Raw genomic sequence first — 23,693 nt, 5'->3', positions numbered from 1 at the left:
ACACCACCGATGAAGAGAATGTAAAGGCGCATGCGTTAAAGACAACAACTTCCTCCGGCAAAATGGTAAGTGTCCAAGTGTCGCTTAGAAAGTTGGTGAAAATTAAACGATTTAAGCTTTAATTCAAAGCTATTTTATTGATGTTGTATATTACAAATGTCGTCGAAGTATGAAATTATTTGCATACACATTCATTCGAATTTTTTGCATCAGAAAAGACTTTTTTTTCTGTGTAAACATTGTCAATGCATGTGGCTTGACACTATCTAGCTTGTGATTGGCTGACACCTAGGCCTACAGCAAACACATACATACAATCATGCTAATACTATTAGAAATTTAAAGACAGAAATTTTTTTTTTTCTATTTTGGAACCTCCACAACGGCATGGTAGCTTACTTATCTACTAGGGCCTACCTATGGCTTTGTTTCTTTTGTAAACAATCCGATAGACAAAATTCAAAATTTATATTCGCAACTTTTTCGTAACACTGTCTCACACTCTCAGAATATTAATTTTACAATTCCTTTATGTATTTAATATTGTGATGTTATTTATTATTTTCAGGTGGGTATAGAGTCTATGAGTCGCTATGTTAGCCCTATCAACCCGGCTGTATTTCCACACTTAACAGTAGTTTTACTGGGAATTGGTATCTTCTTCATGGCATGGTTCTTTGTGTATCCTTTATAATTATCATCAATAGAATGAAATTATTCCAAATTAATTGAATTAAAGGAGTATTATTGCTAATTTTTTGAAAAATAACAATTCATTACTTTGATTGATTGAGAAGGAGCATCTTCTATAACTGTTCTATGACAATTTGATCCTAGCCTGAGGAAAATCCAATTACATAAGGTCAAGAAAGAAGTAATGATTGTGATCATTTTGCTTTTTCAACAGATCATTTTTGACATGCATTGAGCACGCAATTTTCTGTCTTCGAACTTATGTTTCATATTTACCAAAGTCTTAATGTCTGTTTCCCCTAAAATTCAACAAAAACGTATTACACAATGTTACTTTTGGTATATTTGACAATTGTAAAATAACAGTAATTGATATTAAATTAAAGACTGATAAGAGTTATGAAATTGGGCTCTTTCAACTATTAAGCAATATTTCCTTAACCCTTATCAATAGATATGAAGTAACAGCTACCAAATTTACTAGAGATATATTTAAAGAGTTACTGGTCTCATTATTCGCCTCAGTGTTTATGGGATTTGGTGTAATGTTTCTGTTGTTATGGGTTGGAATATATGTTTAGCAGTTTTATGTTTTGGGTAAGAACGGAAGATAAAAGAAGAATCTAATAGTGTATACTACTGTAGAAAAAGAAGGCATACAAAGTCCTGACTAATTAAAAAAAACAAAGCGGGTGATGTCACTTGCAAATACTAGAAAACAGATTTCAAATTAATGAAGATCTTACCTTAAAAGGCTTTGTTAAGAAATTTTCTAAATTTTTATGTGTATAAAGGAACACTGATGACATCAATTTTCACCATTCCTAATGCCTGTGGTTCCTGCAATTCCATTAAAACTAAGCATTGATAACATCACTAATTGCAAAATATAAAACCTTTCGAGTGACATCATCAAACGCTTAGATTTAGTGGAATTGCAGGAGCCACAGACGTCAAGTTGGAATTTCAAATGGTACAAATTGATAATATCAAGCGTCCTCGATATACATAAATAATTAAGAAAATCTCTTGAAGATAGTTTGTTATTGCAGTATGTTTTTTTTTTCAGGTTGAACAATCATCAAAAAAAGATCATGTTTCATGGAAAATTTCTCATTACGAGGGAACAGAAAAATTAAAAACACATGTATACTGCAATATTTGTTTTCTGTACATATTCTTAATAAAATATATACATTTACTGGAGTTCTTTCCCTTTAGTAATTGAAACTAGCAAGTTACTTTTCAACAGAGGGCACAGATACAGGGTTTCCTTGATTTCATATTTGTCTCTCCTTGCTCTCAGCTTCAACTGCCCTTAATCTTGACTATTCTTGGCTGTATGAATTTCACATGGGTTGACAACCTTGGAAACCGTGTCTGTCTGAACATTTGTTCTGTTCAGGGTCAATTGGATTTTCAAGCTGGATTGTCATCTGCAAGATTACTTCAGCTTTGTTTGGCCTGGCAGCAGAAGTTATTCTGTTAAGTAATTACTCAATCGAATATTTGTGCTCATAACCCTGGGCAGATATGTAGTCCTTTAAGTGAAATAATATGGAGGGCTCCACCAGCTGTTGTTTGAATGGTACCAATGAGCACAAATATCTTGGCTGACTTCAGATAGCTACATCCATCTAGTCATTTCTTGTAGTATTCAAGTATGTCATGGACAAGGGGAATATTGTAACCATGATATTTGCTTTCCTTGCTGATAATGCTCAATGTCAGCCATTCAGCTTTTCCTGGAAATCCTAAGAGTTGGCCCAACCCGGAATGGAGTTTTATCTGAATTTCCCTTGAATTGTTCAATGATCTTAAGTGCTTCTTGATATGCTAAAAATCATACAGCAATGCCTTATCGGTGAACTGATAATGTCGATACCACAAGAAGACAAGTTTTGTCCTGGCATCACCAAATAAGACTGATACTTTGAACAACATATGTTATTTTTATTTAAATTTTTGATTTCCCAATCCAACAAAATACAAACAACAAAATGAGCTTTTAAAAATCATAAGCATTAATTGGTATTTTTATCCGGGGTATTTGGCCTGTTAACTGGTACACTATCCTCTTCTCTAATGGCTTGGACGGTATTCGGACGAGCGGAAGTAGGTCTAGATCCCGAGCGAGCGGATGCTGGACGTTGTCCCCTGTTTCGGGCTGATACTGGACGTGAAGATGATGCTGGTAGGGGTTGAGATGTCGATGGAGGGATGACTTTTCTTATCGCTTTCGTTCCTTTTGGACCATGACCAGCTTCGGAGTAACCGCATCTACCTTTATATATTATTCCATCTGCACCTTGGACGTCTGATTCTTCTCCACATTGCTGAGTACATCGTGGGACATCCTTAGGTCTCTTCTCCCCTCCATGAATACTGGGCATGTTAGCTATTCGAATAGTTCTACGGTGTGGGAAGGTCATTGTGTGAAGACCACCACATGCTCGGGTCCTGGCGTAACTATCCGTGGCAGACTGACCTGCTAAGGCAACTTCCTTATGCATTCCAAGTGCTTCTAACTCAGATGAATAATGATAAAGAAAAGCCTTCAAATCAGATTTTCGAATTCGTGCCAGTTGTCTCTCCATCAGAGCTCTTTCAAAATTCATAATACTTTGACTAATGATTCCTTTAGAAGCTTTAAGTCTAATTTGATCCAGTTCAAAGATGGTATAGGGTCTAGCCGATCGTGTAGTTGGCATGCTACTCGGAAGAGGCAATGACGCTACTGGATTCTTTGATGTCATGTGGATGGTCTTATCACATGACAGACATTGAAATCGTTGAATCAACTGCTTTCGTAAACCTGCTGCATCATCATCTGTCCATCCAGGCTGTGACTTAGCGATCTTCTTGTTCAACTCTCTAATTCGACTGTCTACCCATCCTTTCAAAGGATCCATTTCCATCTTGTCAATCTTCCCATCTACATCTTCAGTCAGCTGATGGAAGATATTCTGCATTTCTGTTTCATTGCCTTCCAATTTGTTCTCAAATTCTCTTATAGTTTTGTTTATTTCATCTGTTGTTTTGTTGAAAAGGCTATAATTGACTTTGCTCTCCAATTGACGTTTATCTGCCTTCACATCGAATTCACCTAGAACGTACTCTTTATCAGCTTTGTTTTCGTAAAGCTGCTCAATTTGCATTTGCCTCTGGATATTAACATTGATAATTTCACCCGTGGTTGCATTTAGTTTCCCAATCTCTTCCTGGAGCTGGCGAATTGTCTGTTGCGTTTCAAGAAGAGCCTCATTATCCACGTTTGATACGAAGCCAGGAGTCTTATTGGTCGAAGCATTCGAAACAGATTTTAATTGTTCGATTTCAGCGTTCTTGACCCTGTCAAGGGCAACCTCAACAGCTTTTGCCATCAGCGCCAAATCTTCATCCACATTTTCAATTCTATCTTTAACCTCACCGAGCTGATTGTCCAGAATAAGCCCGAGACGTTTCAAACGTGTTCCTTGATCGTTACAATCTTCAGGCATGGTTTCGCCAAGCATGTTCATAACATCGTAAGTGACACTTCCTTCCACAACATTCGCAAATCTTTCATCTTCGTCAAATTGCGGCGTCTCAGATCGCTTTTCTTCATCTGCCACTGGTATGATCTTTGAAGATTTTTCCCGCCTTCTTTTCTTTCCTTCTTCCATGTCACTTGACAACTCTGACATACTATCTTGTAGGACGGTAAGCGTATTTAGAACATCACTCGACATAACACTGCCCCGACCGTTCAGAGATTCTTGGAATCCAGCTATCTTGTTTTCGAGACCACTTATCTTCTCCAACAAGTCAGTAAAAGCAACTGAATCGGATATTCTGTTTTCAACGATCTGACCGATATCGGGAAGAGACGCTTTACTTGCTATCTGAACGCTTTGGGGAAGTGATGCTTTGTCTAATGCTCCACCACTCTTCAAGTTGTTAATAAGTTGTTTGATTTCTTCTATCTCTCTTTGCATCAATTCCATCAGTTTAGACAGTTCTGATAAATCCCCTTTTTTCATCAAGTCTTCCAAATTCATAACTCGTTGTTCAAGTTGCTGCAAGTCCAAATTTTCAGCCTTATTTTGCAAATGCTCTTTCAAATTTTTAACCCATCCAACAAGCCGATTGTGTTGATCGTAAATGCTTCCAAGTCTTTCTAATACATCTACCAAGTCAGGAGATGGTCCCATACTTATTGTACTGTATACATATCCTGGAGAACTATGGCTCGATGCTGGTCTTCCGGTTGGTGGCCTTGATCTTGTTTTTCCTGATGGTACCTTTGATTTTGGCCTTGCACTTAATGGCCTTGATCTCGGCGACACTGTTCTTCTAGAGTCATAATACGATTCTTGTTCTTTGACGTCTTTTCCAGGTTCGGCTACAGGAGATTCAACATAAGACTCTTTGGCAAAATCTGTTTCTTTCAAACCGTTATCCTTATACATTAACATTTGACATTCCTTTATAATTTCCTTTTCAATATCTTTCTCTAAGTTTGATACTGGTGGTGGTTCTGAACCAGTAAAAGACTGATATGCCTCTATAATTCCAGTTGAAGCAGCTTTATCAGCGAACTCAACAGGATTGTCTATTAACCCAACACCCGGTAGATATCCGTCCAGCGTTCCTTTTCGTAGGGCCACTTCAATAGACACTTTTTTCTGATTATGAGTCATTTCATTCAAGTATTGAAATCTACAAGGAAAGAATTTATGGAACAAGCCCTCCTTAATAGCATCCTCGATCGTTTTCACACGAACTGCAAGATCTTCCGTTTCAAAATTCTTTTCCAATCCAGGCAGATATTGTCTTATTGTTCCCCAATTAGTAGCATCTTCAACAAAGTTTTCACGTTCTTGTTCATTCATTTTCAACATATCTGTACCACTTTGAGGGAAAAGATCTTTGAAGCTGTCGTTTTTAATGCTTTCTTCTATGTAAGACTTCCTTTCTTCCGGGCTCATTTTCAAAACCTCGTCGTCCAACTTCGGCAGGTATTGATGTACCGAACCCTTTTTGATTAAATCTTCAATGAATTCGTTCCTCTCTTCAGGCGTTTTCTTGATGAGGTCATCGTAATAGCCACAGATGTTTTCCACAGAGGTAGATGTTTTTGCTCGATAAAAACCATTCAGGGCATCTTCGAGGTAACTCCAAGTTACAAAATTATTCATGTCTTCAGCGGGGGGAAGCCTGTCAAGCCGCACATTCAGATTGTTTACACTATTATGCAGATCTCCTATTTTCTCATTCAAAGCCTGTAAATCCAAATCCCCAAGGCGGTTTAAAATACCAGTATTACTGGATAGGAGATTGTCAATTTGTTTCATCAGGTCGCTGACCATAGACATTAGTTTCTCAATCCCTTCTTCGTTTGTTTCTACTTTCTTTTTCAATTGCATATATTGCCACATATATGATAAAGGACGTTCATTATCACCTTTATCCAAAACCTGATCAGTTAATTGCTTTGTAGATGGCAAAGCATTGAGCTGCTCCATCTGGTTGAATACAATAGAGACTTTCTGTTCTAATTGGTGATACGGAGATTCATGCTTGTTTTCTTCTAAAGCCAGTAGTTTTGTGCCACCCAGTGCATCTCTTTCGAAATCGCTAAATTCGATTTCAAAATCTTTTAAATCTAGTTTGTTGATCATAGCCTTAAGCAGACGATATAAAACATTGAAATTAACGGCACCAACCTCAGGCGAACCTATTGCCAAATCCAATAGTCTCGACAACGTAATCGACACCATTTTGGTGTAGAAATATATCTGTGTTATTCTGATAAAGAGTTTACATTCATGGAGCCATATTTCTTTTGATTGTTTTCATATGACGTCATAATTGAATATAAAGCGCTTATACTGCGCATGTGAATAATTAATGCTGACGTATGACATATTGAGCTTAGTCAAGTTATTTAAAGAAAACCAACCACTCTTTGCCATTGTAAATAGCGCTCTACAGTTAAATTTTGCTTTTTAAATCAAGGCTTACGTCAATGGTGCGTTCTAATCAAACAGCTATCAAGCAAAAATATTTTGCTGTAGTAAAATCATAGGAGTATTGCGGGGTGTGAATTAGCCTGGTTTTGTCGGGTCCCATTTCTTAAAAGAGGCTCGATCATCCCCTTTATATGCCCCAATATTAAATAATGATATGTACAATTTCAACCCTGTGATAAAACTATCAGATTTTGTACTTTGAAGAATTAAAGGCCCAGAAAACTAATTTCCGACAATTTTGAGGGGCCAAAAACGTATCAAAATCTATATCTTTTTGATTTTGTACAAAGACACTGTAAATGAATCAATCTCTGCTGAACTTTTGCTGGGTCTTAATTCTCACTTGCTGGGGACCGCGCACCCTAACGCCGGGGCTGATGTGAACACACCCAAATTAGCCATAACGGAAACAATTTTTTTTTATTTACATGACAAACATAACAATATCATACCAAAACATTGAAATGAAAAACTTGTAGATAAAAATACAAAGATTCAAAGAGGATAAGTACAAATTGAACAATTGTTTGAGAGAAAAAAGGATGTGCAATAAGGGGAAATTTCGATAATGATATTCATTTCTTGTGTGGGTTATCGACATTGATAATAGTTACCGACATGGGTTATCGACATAATATGCTATTCATGCTCTCTTTGAGTTAGCGGCATTTAGATATTTTATTTTCTGTTTGAGTAATCGACATAAATATTCATTTTTGTTTTGGATATTGACATAAATTTTCTTTTTCCGTTTTGGTTATCGACATTAATATTCATTTTTTGATAGGCTATCGATATAAATTTCCATTTTCTGTTTTTGGTTATCGACATTAATATTCATAATCTGGTTATCGGTATAAATATTCATTTTCTGTTTTGGATATCGACATAAATATAATATTCGGCACAGAACATTTTTTCACTATGTAAAATGATTAAAAAATTTGAAAGTGGGGGCCAAGATGGGCCAGAACACGCCACTGGTTCGGTAATAACGGACCGATATATTATAAGGGAAAAGAAGTGGGCACATTGTACGCCGTAAGCTGTATTTATTTTCTCCAGAATTGTCCTAATTTGCAAGCGGGATAACCACCACCTATTTACCATAATTGGAATACAATACAGTGACATCTCATGGTGATTGGGAGGTTGTTCTTGATGTTCAATTAAACGAAGTGTCGCTTCAGCTACAGATCAAGGCTAAGCCAGCATTTCAAAGAAATATAGCCGATACTGTAGGCCTATAGTCATCACAGGGGTATTTCTGAGCGAGACTCAGGCCGACCTTGCGACTGGCATTATCTGCGGGCACCTGGATTTTTGAACGACAGCTGCCAACTGATGGTATCTGACAACAGTTGGATTTAGTTTTTCGATATCAGAGATTCGTTTAAGTCGACTTCGACCAATCGATGAGATGCCTGAAACGCCAGTCGACCTGAGCATAGTTTTACAATAGCACACACAATAGTTACTTTTCAAATTGGTTTTCATGTTGTATTCATTTCCTTAGATAATGCCACATCGCTACAGGTTTCCTTAATGATGTCATCATCTGATTCCAGTGAGAGAGTTCTGTACCTGATGTATTGGAGCCGACGATCACGTGACCTAATGAAGGCGTTCGATTATCTGGAAGTAGTTCTGCTACGGTGATTCGGAGCTGTACAGTCTGAAAATAGATACAGTTATAAATGAGATCTATACATGACTTAAAGGTATAGCCAATAGAAGCAAAAGTTTGAGCTGTACAGGCTGAAGACAAGTGATAAATGAGATTATATACATGATTTAGAGTAGAGTACAGTCTAACATGTATAAAGTGAAATGGGGTCTATTGTGCAAGCAGATTTTTAAGCTGTACATTGTGAACATGGATAAAGCTACGACGAAGACATATAATTCGGTTATAGTAGTATTTTTAAGCTGTAAAAATAAAGACTTGTAGGTCAGAAGAAGTGGATTTATTAGTAGTTATGGAATTCGAGGAAAAATTGGGGTAATGTCTGAAAGCAAACTATTCATATATCATTTTGAATTATATCTCAACAGTTACTCCAAATTCAAATTTCTTGGTCTCGGTAAGCAAATGATCAAAATGAACTTATCAGCATTACTAAAATTCGCGCACTTTTTCAGTTCATGTTTGCTCGTTTGAGTAGCAGACTTTCTATGTCAATAAACCTTTTATTGGTTTATGATACAGTCGTAACTTTAACTAAACGAAATAAAACTACCCAGATTAATGGTTAAATCAGGCATATTTATTAACTAATAGAAATACTTATTCAAGTGAAATCAAATACCAGACAATTCCACCTGGGAGAAATAAATTCATTACTAAAATTACTTCCGCCATTGACACACCGAGACAATATTGCGCAGGTTTCTATCGCGTGGGTATTCTTAGTCGTTTGTCAAAATTATAGGATATCCACATCATAAAAGTGGGCGTATCTTGCTAGGCAGCCACTTGATCGATTTCATTGCCCAACCTTACCTACAAACCCTTACTATTTCGTGATTTTCTTTTAAGTTTTCCCTGCAATCTTTTTCAAGTAGGAGAATAAAGCCTGGATGAACAGAAATTATGATTGTCCAGAAATTCTATGGTAGACTTCAATGGTAATGCGCCTCATTACCACCTAAAAATGTTAAAATTATCCACAGATTGAAAACCCCTGCAATAGAACCATTAAAACAGTGGACCAACATCTTTAGTTAATGAAATGGACTGGTAGACTGGTTTAACCAGGCATGGATGTTAACTAATGGAAATACTTATTCAAGTGAAATACTTCAGACTAGCTGTAGGGTACATACTGTTACACTATAACTCATTACTACAGTGACATTTTGTTGATTTCTAAAAACTAGCGTTATAGATGAAGTGGAAAATTGGAAAATTGATAGTAGTGAAGGGCAGTGGCTATTTACCACGGCTGAAGTAAGGTAGTCAAGATCGGGAATGATTCTTTAATTACTGGAACCAACAGGTTTTAATTATAATGACATCATCACGTGTTCAAGTTTTACTGCAAAAAGGATCCACATCTAACGATAAATGGACAAGTTGAAAATAAAATGGTATAAGTGTTCCCGATACACGTACAAAAACTATACCATTTATTCTCATTTGAAATTATGATAAAACCAAACCAACAAAACCAAACCATCCAATTGATGTAGATCTAACTACCAAATATCATGACTACCAAGCCGGGCGTTAACTTCAGTTAACTTGCCATCTACCAACCAACCAATCTGTGGTTATATACTTACAGGTAAGGCAGATGAAGGTACAGAAAAGATCATAGCCTCGTTAAATACAGGTGTATTCTCTCCTCGTTTTATTGTCGTTTTTCTTTTACTGATTTTCTTACCATTCTGTAGTAAATATACTTTAACAAACGGGTCTGAAATAGAGAAGAGTATAATCACATTCAAATAAGTATGGCTGTTCAGAAGATTTCATCGGATGAGCTCACATCCAGAAATTGATCGATAACTTGCAAATCGGATTTGCTGGGGTCGACATCAAGATCAAAATTTGCGTACATCTAGACAACTGGGTTCGGGTCAACAAAGTCATGCCATTAATTTTAAATATATTATATATATATAAGTATACCAGATGCGCTAATATCCAGAAATTGAACGACCGCTAGCAACTGCTAGTATGGGTGGTCGCCTTTTCAGAGCTGCTGTGGTCAATCACGAGATACAATTTGTACAAACAACCACGACCAACTGATGACACTCAATTCGATTGAATCCAGACATTGATTCCATTGCGGCAGATTTTAGTATCCATTGAAGGTTCGGCTGTTTTGTGTTTCTGCCAATCTCGATCTAAGATCACCTTAACAGTCTTTCCAAGGAGTATAGCTTTACTAATACATAATCTTACATAGACGTTGATCATTTACCACCCATCTCAATCTGATTAAAAGAACAGAAACTCGATTTCTGTACGTTACCCAGTTGTCAAAAGATATATAATTTAGATGAACTACTGCTGTAGAATGACGGGATAAATACCATCTGCTATAAACGTTTCCTATTCGACAGATGATTGGTTCGACAATAATTATAGCTACTGACACTGACAGAGAGCGGCTATAATTATTATAATATTTTATCGAATTAAATCACGGTGATGTTTTTAGAATTGATCGTTTGCTCGAAGTGAAGCATATTTGTCCTCATCTGGATGACATTCATTTTCTCCAGTGAGATCTGACAAGTTTGTTTTAAAATTTACAGCTGATTACGTGGTGGCTTACAGTGATCGCAATCGTGATTGATTGTATTATTTTAAAACAATAAACTTATCGTTTTTAACGCTGTTGTAAGATCAAAACGAGTTTGATTTTCGTCTACAACGTACACATCAACTGCCCGTATCGCTGTAGAAGTTTAGCCGTAGATAACACAGACGGAAAGTTTCAAATTATCGCTTAGGTCAACGAGAATCATTCAGACTGCCTGTCCATCTCAACAGTTTTTAATAAAGGCACTTATTTTGAACGAGGAAGCGTTGGCTAGACAGCGAATCATAAAACACAGCTTAAAATGCTCAATTTAGATCTTGAACGTCTAAACTGATGTTTGGTAGTCAAGGAACCAGTGTACTAATTTACTATTGACTTAAAATGGGGATTGTATACTACTTGTCTATTCCCCCCCCCCTCCCTCCGCATCCCACCCCTCTCTATGAAGCTTTAAATTGACAGCATTAGACCCATTTAATTTGTTTTGCCAGCTTATGAATTCCTTTATCAATTTTCAAAATGAACATCCTTCGTTCAGCTCGCGTTCAATTGAATACATACCGAAGGCTTTGAAATAGCAATATGCCAACTTTAACCATTATATCTCTCAGAAAGAAAACGTTCTTGCCATTCAATATCAGACTCAACTGACACCAATTTCTCAAAGTCTCCTTAATTGTAGACAAATCGAAAATTAGATGTTTGTCCTAATAAGTGACACAGGCAGTTTCACGCGATATGAGATGACAGACTGAATGATTAAATGAAACACAGCAAACGCCCACACATTTGACATTAGCTCTTGTATTCGTGTATATCTGAAGATTTGTCATAGCATGTTCGACAAATGACAAGCGTCAAATGTCACATGTCACAGTCCTAATAGCATGTCAATTTTACGGAGACCACTTACCACCGTAATCCTTATTATCCGTCCATTTAAGATTTCTGGCTTTTACAATAACAATAGTTAACCTTTCAGCAGTTGGTAAATAACTTAGACTAAACATCATATCACCATACTCTGTTGGTTTCTAAAATATAAGGTAAAGATGTGACTTCAAAACTAAATGATTTCCGTAATCCGGGTATACTGATGTTTATGGAGTATAAGGAATGTATTATATTATTTTGAACTATATAGCAAGCTATCGTCAGTGTATACCGAACAAGTTTTTCAAGAAAGACTGAAACAATCAATTTTTTACAAGGACAACAACTTAGATTCACCAGAATCCGTTTCCTCAGCTGGTCCTTGACCAAACTAATTAATGTTAATCCTTCCACAATTACACTGTACATATATCGAGCTTTATAAATATCACAAGAATCACTGCTATATCACAGAAGTAATTAGATTTTGCGCAAACAATATTGTCACGGAGTAGTCAGATTTGATAGTTTCGACTTGTTATTTCGATTGGCGTAATATTTGGTTCCTAGGTATCCCTTTGCCTACCAAACCAGAAATGACGAACCAAGTATCTTAATGACGAGAAAAGACGACAGAGATATCAGAATCACCTTTTCATTAGAATACAACATTACTTTTCGCTATAGTACTCCCTGTGGCGTTTGCTGGTACCCTCAGAAACGTATTCAATTCAATGCTTACCTCTTCAGAAATATCTCTAAGGTTTAACCACATTTTGATAGGTTGATTCAAGTCTACATCACCAACTCTGATTTCAGATTCACCAATCACCTTCTGCCTGGCATATTTATCTACCGAATAGACCTGAAACTGTAGAACTCTGGTTTCCAGTTGTGTTGGTTCTATGTTGAATAGAAACCGTTCTTTATATATTGGATCAACGCTGTTTTTGATTGTCTGAAATAGATAAAATTGTTGAAAGTTGAAAGTTAAGATACGGAGAAAACGTTAACTTAACACGTTGGTGGGAGCCATTGGCGTTTCTACGAATCGTTAGGTGGAATGGCCGAAATTTGAAAATTGAGGGGGGGGGGGGGGACAATGCCAACAAAACAAAAGACAAATTCCATTGCCAAAGGGTAAGATCAGAGTCAATGACTAAAGGTCTTACTTTCTGAATCATGTAAGCACCACAGCATCAAAACCATTCTGTAGTTGCATATGGCGATTTCACTTAACAACCTTAAATTCACAACTTTTCCGAAACTTAATCATGGAACCGTACTTCTAATGATGACATCTTTAAAGTGGTAATACGGTCGTTTCACAACCACTAGAGACCCAATTAAGTAGTAAATTTCTATCATGGGACTAATCAACTTACCTTGCTTTGAAATTTAGCAGCTATATCAGGAAGTAATATTCCTCTAATGAATGTATCTAATGTTCCAGTATATTGGTTGGGAGCTAGATCTCTGGCTTGTATAATACTAATAATCAATTCATTTACCTCCCTGAAAATACAATCATTTCCGAATATTCAAGGTGTTTTCCCTCGGTGATGTGGGTCGGACGGGACAACACAAAAAGCGTATAGATGTTTGGATTGAACATGAAACGGTAACACCGCGTGCTACAGGATGTGTACTATAAGGCAGATACTGCTGTGTTTTTTTTTTACGTTGTGACTCGCCGAACTCGAACTGGATTATCTACGACTTCTAGCAACTGACGGCATCTGGAAGAATCTGACCATCAAGTTAATCACAGTTGCAAGTACTAGTAGTCAGTCGAAAAAAAAACAAATGAACGCCTTGCAGTGTTCAGACAGGGGAATTTTGCCAAGCCTGCATAGATATATCCTCGGTTTAATAGTATTATAAAATATGATGTCTCATAACATCATAATTAAACTAGAAATAACCAGGTGGTGTTTTTCTCATTAAATCAGTTCATTATCCAGTTCTATTATCATTTATTACCTCACATAGACCTTAATCATAGTAGCGGTTGGTGGTTAATGCTCTGTTGAAATGAAATCTTAGCAACAATGAATCCCCAATTTCCAGATGAGCAATAATTGAGATTTATTCTTCAAGTTAATTACCACTTATGCGGTGCACTCGACCGTATAGAGACTGCTAAGCGGGAGGGTGGAAGCAATACGCAGCATCTTATCTTATCTGAACGCATCGACAACTGAAAAAATCATACTTTTCATTATTTGCTGACGTTCTTCTAAAATTAGGAGGTTAGAAACGGCTACGATCTAGTTGAACACAAAAAAGTACTTCCACTGTTAAGTTAATGATGATATCAACTTACTTGTCATATTCTAAGGCGAATTCCAACTGACCAATTCTTGGCATGTCTGGCTGCATTTCTAATACAGACGAATCAGACACCACACTATCACATGATTCTGCTCGTCTTATTCCCTGACCATATTCAAATTCCCACGCTGAAAAAGAATCGTCAAGTTTTATTTATGACATAACATGCAGCCTCTTGCGTTTTGGAAGGTGGTGATTTTGGAAAGAAAGATTGCCTGTAACGATGTGATTATTTCGGTTATGGTAGTTACATCTATACAAGTGGAACAATAATAAAATATTCCAGAAAGTACCGTCATAACCGTCATCTACCCGTATTATATTTTAACCGTTATTGATCATATACATTGTTCAGTACTTTATTTCTTTAGTTACACAACACTATCTATTTTAATCTGTCAAACCCAAATTGTTCTTCAGTCAAATTGTGTCTAGCTTTAAAATTGATTGTTCTTTGTTTTAATAGGTTCTGTGAATGATTTCATTTCAATACCATGTCTGCATACCAACGAGCTGGTTTTTTTTTATCTCGCATTTTCACTTTCACAAAATATAAATTTCTGGACCCTCGTCGTCATTCTTTAACATTCGTGTTACTAAAAAGATTTTTTCGTACTTTATTAAAAGTGAAATAAGAATATGTCGATGAATATAATTTTTATCAAAGCGATGATGTTCCTGTCGTATGGGTCGGTTAACATCATTGATTTTTCGTATGTTTAAATTCCAACAATTTTTTTTATTGTGAAAACAATACTTTTAAGTATCAATTAAATGTAAACTATCAAAATGAGGAACAATTATCAAATGCTTCATCGGGAGTTTCTAGTAGAAGTAAATCTAGGATGAACGGCGATCCCAGTAAGGACTGAAAGAAAAATAGAGGAAATGGAATCAGTCTGTGGAAAAGGGCGTCCCAAGCTTCCATGTGTAATACAGGGGGCATTGCATCTTGACGGTGAAGATATTTCACCATTATGTTTTACCAGATGCTTTGGAAGACATTTCCCATATAGAAACCTCCTCACCTGAGCGAACAATTAGATGCAATAGGTTTTAAAAAGAAATTTAAAAATTAACTCTTTGACAAGGAGAATAGAGGAATTCCAGGAAGTCTAGGATCCCTTGATGAGTCAAATATCTCGTATGAAATAAAAAGTGCGAAACAATATACATTTATATCAATTATGTATCACGAGTTATACAAAAGGTTATAGAGGCTGTCTTTGTGATGTTTTTCAGATAGACGTCTGTAGGTGTATAGATAGGATATGACACAGTCCTACAATACGTGATAAAGAATAGTTTATTTCTACAACATATTATAGCGTGGGTTGTTATTAAGGCCTTATACTAATCATGAAACAAAACACATTTGACAAATAGAATAAACGTGATTATATTCTATAGATAGCGTCTGTTAAAGATTAGGTCCATACTTTGTTCATCTGTTTCTAGACGATCTTCGTCTCCATTCAAATAAATAGTAAAAATTTGGCTTCGTTATGCGAGGTGTAACCACAACAAAAGTCTACATTATTTTGGTAAAATGTCACTACAGTGTCTGTCTGCAAACACCAAACACCAGACTTGGTGATATCAGATCTGTCACCAAGCGAAGATGGTAGAATCACTCCTCTGTTACTAATGAGGCATAAAGGTGTATTGATCTATTTACAATAAAGCTAGGATGTGTCTTAGTTTAATGTCTATAGAAAGCAATCAAATTGACAATAACTTCTTCAAAGTCATAAAAACTTGACAGAATATTGTCTACAGTGATAAGGTCCAATCCATTAAGATAATAAAATAACATTACTTATACAATAACCTATCAAGGAATCTGCATTTACTATCTGACTCTAATGTCGTTTCATGTTTATGAGCGTACTGATATTAAGGTTTCGATTAAAGGGTTTGTAAAGAGGTTTTCAAAATTTGTATCAGCACATATACATGTGTATGTAGCATCAATTTGCACCATTCCAATTTTCGACACGAAGTCTGTGGTTCTTGTAAATACACTAAAATTAAGTGTTTGATGATTTCACGAAGGACCTTATATGTGATAAAGCAAATTTCAGGATTAGTGAAGTCATCAAACTCTTAGTTTTAGTGGAATTGCAGGAGCCACAGATGTCTGATCGAAAATTGAAATGGTTCAAATTGATCAGTGTACTGATACACATACAAAATTTAGAAAACCTCGTTACAAGCCCTTTAACAATGCTCGAAACCATTTTAAAAAGAGGGAGTGTTTGTCCAAAGTATAGCTTAAAACTTTACCCAACTTCGTTAAGTTAACCCAAAGCCGAAAATCAAGACGACATCCTCTGTTCATAATTAGACAAAATGAACACGAGCACGTATACATTTCAAATCATAAATAGTAAAAGGGTGTCTGAAACACGTTGTTACTCACAGTTTCAAGCTATATGATCTTTAGAAAACTGTCTTACCTGCCTGCGTCACTACTAAATTTTGAGTAGAACTTATTTTCATGTCTACACTTCAAGAACAGTATATGTTTCAAATCACACTAACTAAATATGCATTCTAATTGTTACAAAGTACTCAATGCTTCAATTGTAGTGCAATATATATACATATTAAAACCTTTAATATTTATCTAAGATAAAACCACTGCGGCAATGATGGTTTTAATTGTTTTTTATTGACAATTTTTTTTTAATAAAATGAAAAGTATAGATTTTGTATTGACACAACAGTTGAGTGAAGTGTAAATTATTCCGTGTAATTGATTACTGATAATTAAACTATACACGATTATTCTATTGAGAAGATTTAGAGTGTTTTACCGATAAATGCAATCTAATATCATTGTAGAAGATGGAAAGTTTAAAAGGGGTCATTTCGTCTTCTTGCTATTCTTAAAGCAAATAATTGAAGAGAGTTGAATCAAAACGACAATTAGCAGAACGTACATAGTTACAAGTAAAGGATCGACTCTATACTGTACATTCATTTGATCAATCGTACCTTAGTCTCAGAAACTGGGATTTTTAAACTAAGATAATCAGTAATATTGTTTACAGCTCACAGTCGACATTTGAGCCTGCAAATTCAGGTGTGTTTACAATTTTCCGCGTTTGAAATTTAAAATGACGACTCGCCTTCTCTTGAGATTATGCCATATATTGAAAAGACATAATATATAGAACTAGAAAGTGAAATTTCTAGATTGAGGTGTTTTGAAGGAATTAATTATGCGATATCCGTATATTTCTAGTACTTCTTTATAGTACAATTTTACATATATTCAAGACCAAAATAACCGCAATCCCTTTCATTTATGTCAATGTAAACGTTGGTGTATTTTTAGAAGTCAATATTTAACCATATAAATCTGACTGTTATAGCTCTATTTCTAACAGAATTTAATTGAATTTCATGATTACACCATTTGGATTCTATTTCAGTCTTAACTGCGCTTAAGGGTACGTTTTCTTTCGGATAAAGAAAAAAAACCTCAGAGATCTTACATGTCTCGAAAGCGAGAATTTAACGTTATATTCCAATCAAGAACCTATATAACACTTAGGTTCAGTATGTCAAGCCATCAGTTCGAGGAGATTAAAATCTGACTTTTAACAAAAGAAATATGATTACATCAATCTTTGAAAGCTAACAGTTAATTCTAACGCCTTAGTGTACAAAGTGGAACTTGCTGTCGCTCTTATTGCTGATAGAGTCTTTCTCGAGCAGGGTACCATCTTTTTGTACCCCGAATACTAATATAGTCGTTATTGCTTAAATACCGTCTCTGAATATAAACTATCTACATAAAGGGATTTCAAAGCAATTTGTATTAATGTTTGAAAACGAGATTCATGTTTTAATGCTATAGAGAATCATAAACCGTCCACAAAGAGATTATATCAAAATATTCAGATCTACGTTCGGTATTAACTGATACCATTAAGGCGAGGGAATTGACGTAATGATGAGATGACCGAAAATAATGAAAAAGTTATCCGAATCATCCTTTGATGGAATTGAACGGAGGTAGCAAGGAGAGGATACAAATATCAATCTTGTTTGAATTCGACAGGTTGTTCTGCATGCGCCCATTTAATCATATCCTGATGTGAAACCAGATACTAAGTGTAATCTTCTTTTAAATCCAGTTTGAATTCGGTTAATCTTAAACATCACAGATTTAAGTGAGCAATTGATAACTACCATGAAAATTAGGCCAGAGAATCATAAGAGACCACAGAATTATATCATCAAATCATAGGTACTAAGAGTTAGGTCAGAGAATCGTAGGCACAAAGATTAAGTTCTGCTAATCATAAGACCACAGAATTAGGCCAGTTAACCAAAGGCACCACAGCATAGGTCAACTTTTCACGAAAGAAACATAAAAGTAATATTGTCACCCACTTTGTGGGCTATTTCTTGAAATGACAGAACCGTAACTGGGTTCCTTTTTCCAATGATTAGTTTTTCAATTCAATGAAAAATAATTGATCGAGGGAAAAGGTGAAGGGTAAGAGGGTCGGAGGGGAAGGGGAGAGGTGTTGTGAGACGCTCTGTAGTTCAGCATAAGTATTTTAGACTTTTATAATTTAAGCCCTTCGATTGAGTCAAGGGAAAGTCTGAGATAAAAAAAAACAGAAGGGCGAAAATGCAGTCGATAGAGGATCCTTGAGAATACCTGCTCTAATTTGAAACACTGAAGACAGAAGTATGACGATGTTTCAATGCTAATACATAATTCTAATTCTAAACAAAATTTTAAGATTTTTTTTTCGATAAGGATTTTCTGGTATGTCACTTTTCTAGTAAATCACAATTTGTCACCACGATTTTTAAACAAATATTGGTTTTGACAGTAGTTAATGACAACGTAAATCCCGGTATTATCAATTAATCACTTACCTAGTGAACTATTGGCTACTGACACTGGACTGCTTCTAGCACTTTCATCCTGAGATGGTTGCCTGGCAACAGTATTAGTATGACTATGACTATCATCCGTCGTTGTTTCCAGATTGGTATATTTAGGATCCGATTCCAGGGGGTCGTATTTAACAAACTTATCATTATTGTCTAAAATAAATTCTTGGGTATCAGAATTCACCTGAAACAAAAATACATGGTAAAGTAATGTCTTGAAATTTTTTGTCTTAATTACTCAGAAACTGCTAACTGGTGAGAAAAAAATGAAGTGCTGCTGCTCTAAGCGACTCTTCCACTCTGGAGAAATGTTTATGGAAACCTCAAAAAAACGGGTCCATGATCTCAGCTTTTAATTGGACAGCTTGAGGTGTAATTCTTATGATCAAACCCATGAGGCTTTGAACAGATACCTTTCCAGCACAAACAACGAATAAAATACAGTCAAGATGCAATGGCACAATCAGTGATGAATGCATACTCTTATACACACAAGCCCCCTCCCCCCCCCCCCCCCATCCTCCCGAAAGAAAAAATAACATAATATGTATCTCTCAGTAAGTTGTCTTACCATGTACCCATGACCCTGTTCGTGTTTGGTTAATATCGCCTTCTCTTCATCTTCAGCAAAACAGAAAGCAAGGTGATACAGTCCAAATAATCTTAATAGAGCAGCTATAGCTACGGCAACTATAGCACATATTGCTATTACCAAAATAGCTACTCCCCAGTCACTCATATTTCTTGTTCCTTTTTATCGACAGTCTGCAAAAACAAAACAAAAATAGTTAAAAAAGAATTTTAAAAAGTCCCTACTGTGATAATTTGTATATCGGCGTTTAACCGTTTCGGTATTAAAATGAAAAACAGAATTCGATTCTTGTTGTTTCATAATATGAATGCTTATCAATGATTAACAGAATCCGTGTTTTGTTGTTTCATATCAGTATTTATCAATGATAAACAGAATCCGTGTTTTGTTGTTTCATAATGTCAGTATTTATCAATGATAAACAGAATCCGTGTTTTGTTGTTTCATAATGTCAGTATTTATCAATGATAAACAGAATCCGTGTTTTGTTGTTTCATATCAGTATTTATCAATGATAAACAGAATCCGTGTTTTGTTGTTTCATATCAGTATTTACCAATGATAAACAGAATCCGTGTTTTGTTGTTTCATATCAGTATTTATCAATGATAAACAGAATCCGTGTTTTGTTGTTTCATATCAGTATTTATCAATGATAAACAGAATCCGTGTTTTGTTGTTTCATAATGTCAGTATTTATCAATGATAAACAGAATCCGTGTTTTGTTGTTTCATATCAGTATTTATCAATGATAAACGGAATCCGTGTTTTGTTGTTTCATAAAATCAATATTTATCAATGATAAACAGAATCCGTATCTTGTTGTTTCAAATTACATTTATCAATATCTATCAATGATAAAAAAAAGTATCTTGTTGTTTCAAAATATGAATGTTTATCAATAATAAACAGAATCCGTGTTTTGTTGTCTCAAAATATCAGTATTTATCATAGATAAACGGAATTCGACTATTGTTGCTTAATAATATCAATATTTATCAATGATAAACAGAATCAGTAGTAACTAGTATTATCATGATATTAACAGTATCTATCATTGATAAACAGAATACGACTAGTTTTGTTTCATAATATCAATATTTATCACTGATGAGCAGAATCTGTGCTAAACATCAATATGTCAATGATAAACACTATTGTCTTTTAATAATATAAATATTGATCAATAATAAAGAGAACTCTTATTTTTTATAATACCAAAACTTATCAATGATAAACAGAAACTGACACTTATTGAATCATGATTTTTATCAAAGGTAAACATATTCTGAGATCAACATGCACGATGAAAATGTATATCAATGATATCAGCATTTATCCTATGTGTCCATCACACTGAAAGATGATGAAATAAAACAAATAATCACCCACATGATAGAAAAGGCTCCCTTGAGATCAAATTGAATTGAGATTTATTCAATTCCCAATTACTGCGACCGGAAAAGACAGGAGTAATTACCCCCCAGAGAGGTTTTTTTCAAATCTATTTTAGAGTTTTATTTTGTTTTTCGCAACAAGTAGAAATGTCATTATTTCTCGTTAAAAATAGATAAGAGTTGAATAGAAAATTGATTTTTAATAAAAGAAACACTCGACTGTATCAATGAGTTTAAAAGGTCAGCTTCAGTGAAATTAAATTTCTTTTTCTCTCTTTTAATTTTTTTACAACACTGAACACAACATATATATGGAGTTTCTACAATTGGATAATACGATATCTGAAGAGCCCATTCCCATCTTATACTTCAGATCAAATTACATCACCAAATCCCTAATGTGTAAATTCTTATACTGATCACATTATACAATAAAAAGAAGAACTGATCGAAAATACATTATACATCATCTATGTGAAATCTAATTAACATTACCACAAAGACTTCAACACTGTTGGAACGTTCTAACACTGGGTATAGACTTCCATTATCATTCCGACGTAGGAACGTTTTCACTCTGTGTGAACATTACCGCATTAACATTTCTTCACCATCAAGACATTGAACACTTTTCAACTGAGTTGAGTCTCTTTTCACCATCAAGAAATTGAACACTTTACACCAGAGTAAACACTTATCAAGGCTGCCTGAACACTTTAGTGAATGGTAGACACTTTCATTACCATTAAGACATTGGTAACCTTTCATACCGAGTAATCACTTCCCTTACCATCAAGAAATTTGTAACTTTTCATGCTGAGCAGGCACTTTCATTACCATCAAGGCACTGGAAGCCTTCACGCTGAGTAGACACATTCATTACCATCAAGACATTGGTTACCTTTCATACTGAGTATACATTTTCATTACCATCAAGACATTCGAAGCCTTCACATTGAGTAATCACTTCCATTACTCTCAAGACATTGGTAACCTTTCATACTGAGCAGGCACTTTCATTACCAAGGCACTGGAAGACTTCACGCTGAGTAAACACTTTCATTGCCATCAATACATTAGTAACCTTATATACGGAGTAGACACTTTCATTAACATCAAGACAATGGGTAATCACTTCCATTGTCATCAAGACATTTGAAAGTTTAAACACCGAGTTATACTCGAAGATACTGCTGTTGTCTGGAACACGTGTTGATAATGTTGCAATGGGCCCAACAAAAGTAACCACTTCCATTAAAATTTTTGTATTGTGGATTTATATGTGAACAAAACAGTATATTTTATTCATCATCACACAGAGGAGCCTTACACAAATTCACATTAAAGGGACTTATGCGCCATTTTGGTGATCACTATTACTGATTGAATTAGCCAAAATAAATCCCCGTTTCTAAGACTAAGGCATGATTGGTCAAAATAGCCAGTCCCTTTAAGTTAAACAATTATTACGAAATTCAAGACAATTTCAACAGACATCGTATCACATTACCGAACCTCGAGACAATTCGGTATGAAATAAACATTTTCACCTTGAATTCGTAATCATTCTGAAACATGAGTTCAATAACAACTACTAGATATAATATCAACTTCCTAAAGCAATTTATTTGAAAATGTCAATCATGTTCATTAGGAAACTATTACATTTCATAGGTTAGATCTCTTAATAAACCTAATCATTGTAAAAAAACGACCAGATAACTATTATTAATTTCTTGTTCTTATTGACATGATATCTTTTAATGATATTTCTGTAGTTTGTAGGAGTTTATATATTAGCAATTAGATATAGCCAAGAAAGCTTCATTATCGTATTTTTAAAGGGATTGTAAAGAGGTCTGTGGTTCCTGAAATTGGACTAAAACTAAATGTTCGATGACGTCTTTAATCGCTAAATATCCTTTACCATTGGAATGGTGCAAATTCATGCTACCGGTGTCCCCGCATGAAAATTTTAGAAAATCTAGTCGCCTGCGATATCACTGGCTACACCATTCAAGAGAAATGGACGTCTACTCCTTTAACGTTCATGTATTTGAAATACAAACTGTGGTTTTTAATAACTCCTTGTCAGAGACTTTCTTGGAAGACTTATATTTAGTTTTGGAATTTTCAATAATTACTTAAAAAATATAGGGATATGGTTACTTGAATTTGTAACCATTGGTATCTACATGTTAGAATAATAAAAGGACTCTTACATTGATTAAAGCCGGTTGTTTTACAGGAACTACTAGACAAACCGGAACAAGATTGTTTCCGAAACGTGCTGATAACATTTATTATGTGAAAATATTGAGACGTTTATATATCATTTATAAATCGAGAGGAATGTCTGAAGATCTTGAGGAAGTTGTCTTTCCTCATTATTCCAATGGACTCAAACTGTAAATGGGTACTTATAATCGGGGAAAGATCAATGTCAAGATGTTTGCCCAAGGACAAACTGGCAGACCTAGGTTGTCATACTTATAAAAATTGATGTCTTCCATCTCTTGAATGTGATTATTTGTCCCTAAATCAAACCAGAAATCCTGATGAGGATTTTAAATCTTGAACATGTGTTGG

The 23,693-nt window shown here is 35.1% G+C and overlaps 3 protein-coding genes across 3 annotated transcripts; 1 reads left to right on the top strand and 2 right to left on the bottom strand.

The window, feature by feature from the left end:
- Positions 1 to 47: 47 nt before the first annotated feature.
- Positions 48 to 1,894, top strand: LOTGIDRAFT_196219 (hypothetical protein). Its single transcript, XM_009066114.1, has 4 exons — positions 48 to 65; positions 569 to 681; positions 1,148 to 1,290; positions 1,763 to 1,894. The coding sequence occupies exons 1-3, from the start codon at positions 63 to 65 to the stop codon at positions 1,272 to 1,274; spliced, it is 243 nt and encodes an 80-aa protein (XP_009064362.1). The 5' UTR covers positions 48 to 62; the 3' UTR covers positions 1,275 to 1,290; positions 1,763 to 1,894.
- An 823-nt stretch (positions 1,895 to 2,717) lies between these two features.
- Positions 2,718 to 6,455, bottom strand: LOTGIDRAFT_168234 (hypothetical protein; the record flags this gene model as incomplete). The annotated part of the gene is made up of 1 exon (XM_009066113.1): positions 2,718 to 6,455. One exon carries the CDS (start codon positions 6,453 to 6,455, stop codon positions 2,718 to 2,720), a length of 3,738 nt encoding a protein of 1,245 aa, XP_009064361.1.
- Positions 6,456 to 7,825: 1,370 nt separating this feature from the next.
- On the bottom strand, positions 7,826 to 19,853 carry SYT12 (synaptotagmin 12; the record flags this gene model as incomplete). The annotated part of the gene is made up of 8 exons (XM_009066160.1): positions 7,826 to 8,382; positions 9,993 to 10,126; positions 11,898 to 12,018; positions 12,600 to 12,815; positions 13,243 to 13,372; positions 14,184 to 14,296; positions 19,116 to 19,298; positions 19,686 to 19,853. 8 exons carry the CDS (start codon positions 19,851 to 19,853, stop codon positions 8,212 to 8,214), a joined length of 1,236 nt encoding a protein of 411 aa, XP_009064408.1. The 3' UTR covers positions 7,826 to 8,211.
- Between the last annotated feature and the right edge of the window lie 3,840 nt (positions 19,854 to 23,693).

The sequence above is a fragment of the Lottia gigantea genome (genome assembly GCF_000327385.1).
Source record: "Lottia gigantea unplaced genomic scaffold LOTGIsca_73, whole genome shotgun sequence".
NCBI lineage: Eukaryota > Metazoa > Mollusca > Gastropoda > Lottiidae > Lottia > Lottia gigantea.
The sequence above is the reverse complement of the archived record's forward strand: the minus strand, read 5'-3'. Positions and strand labels throughout refer to the sequence as shown.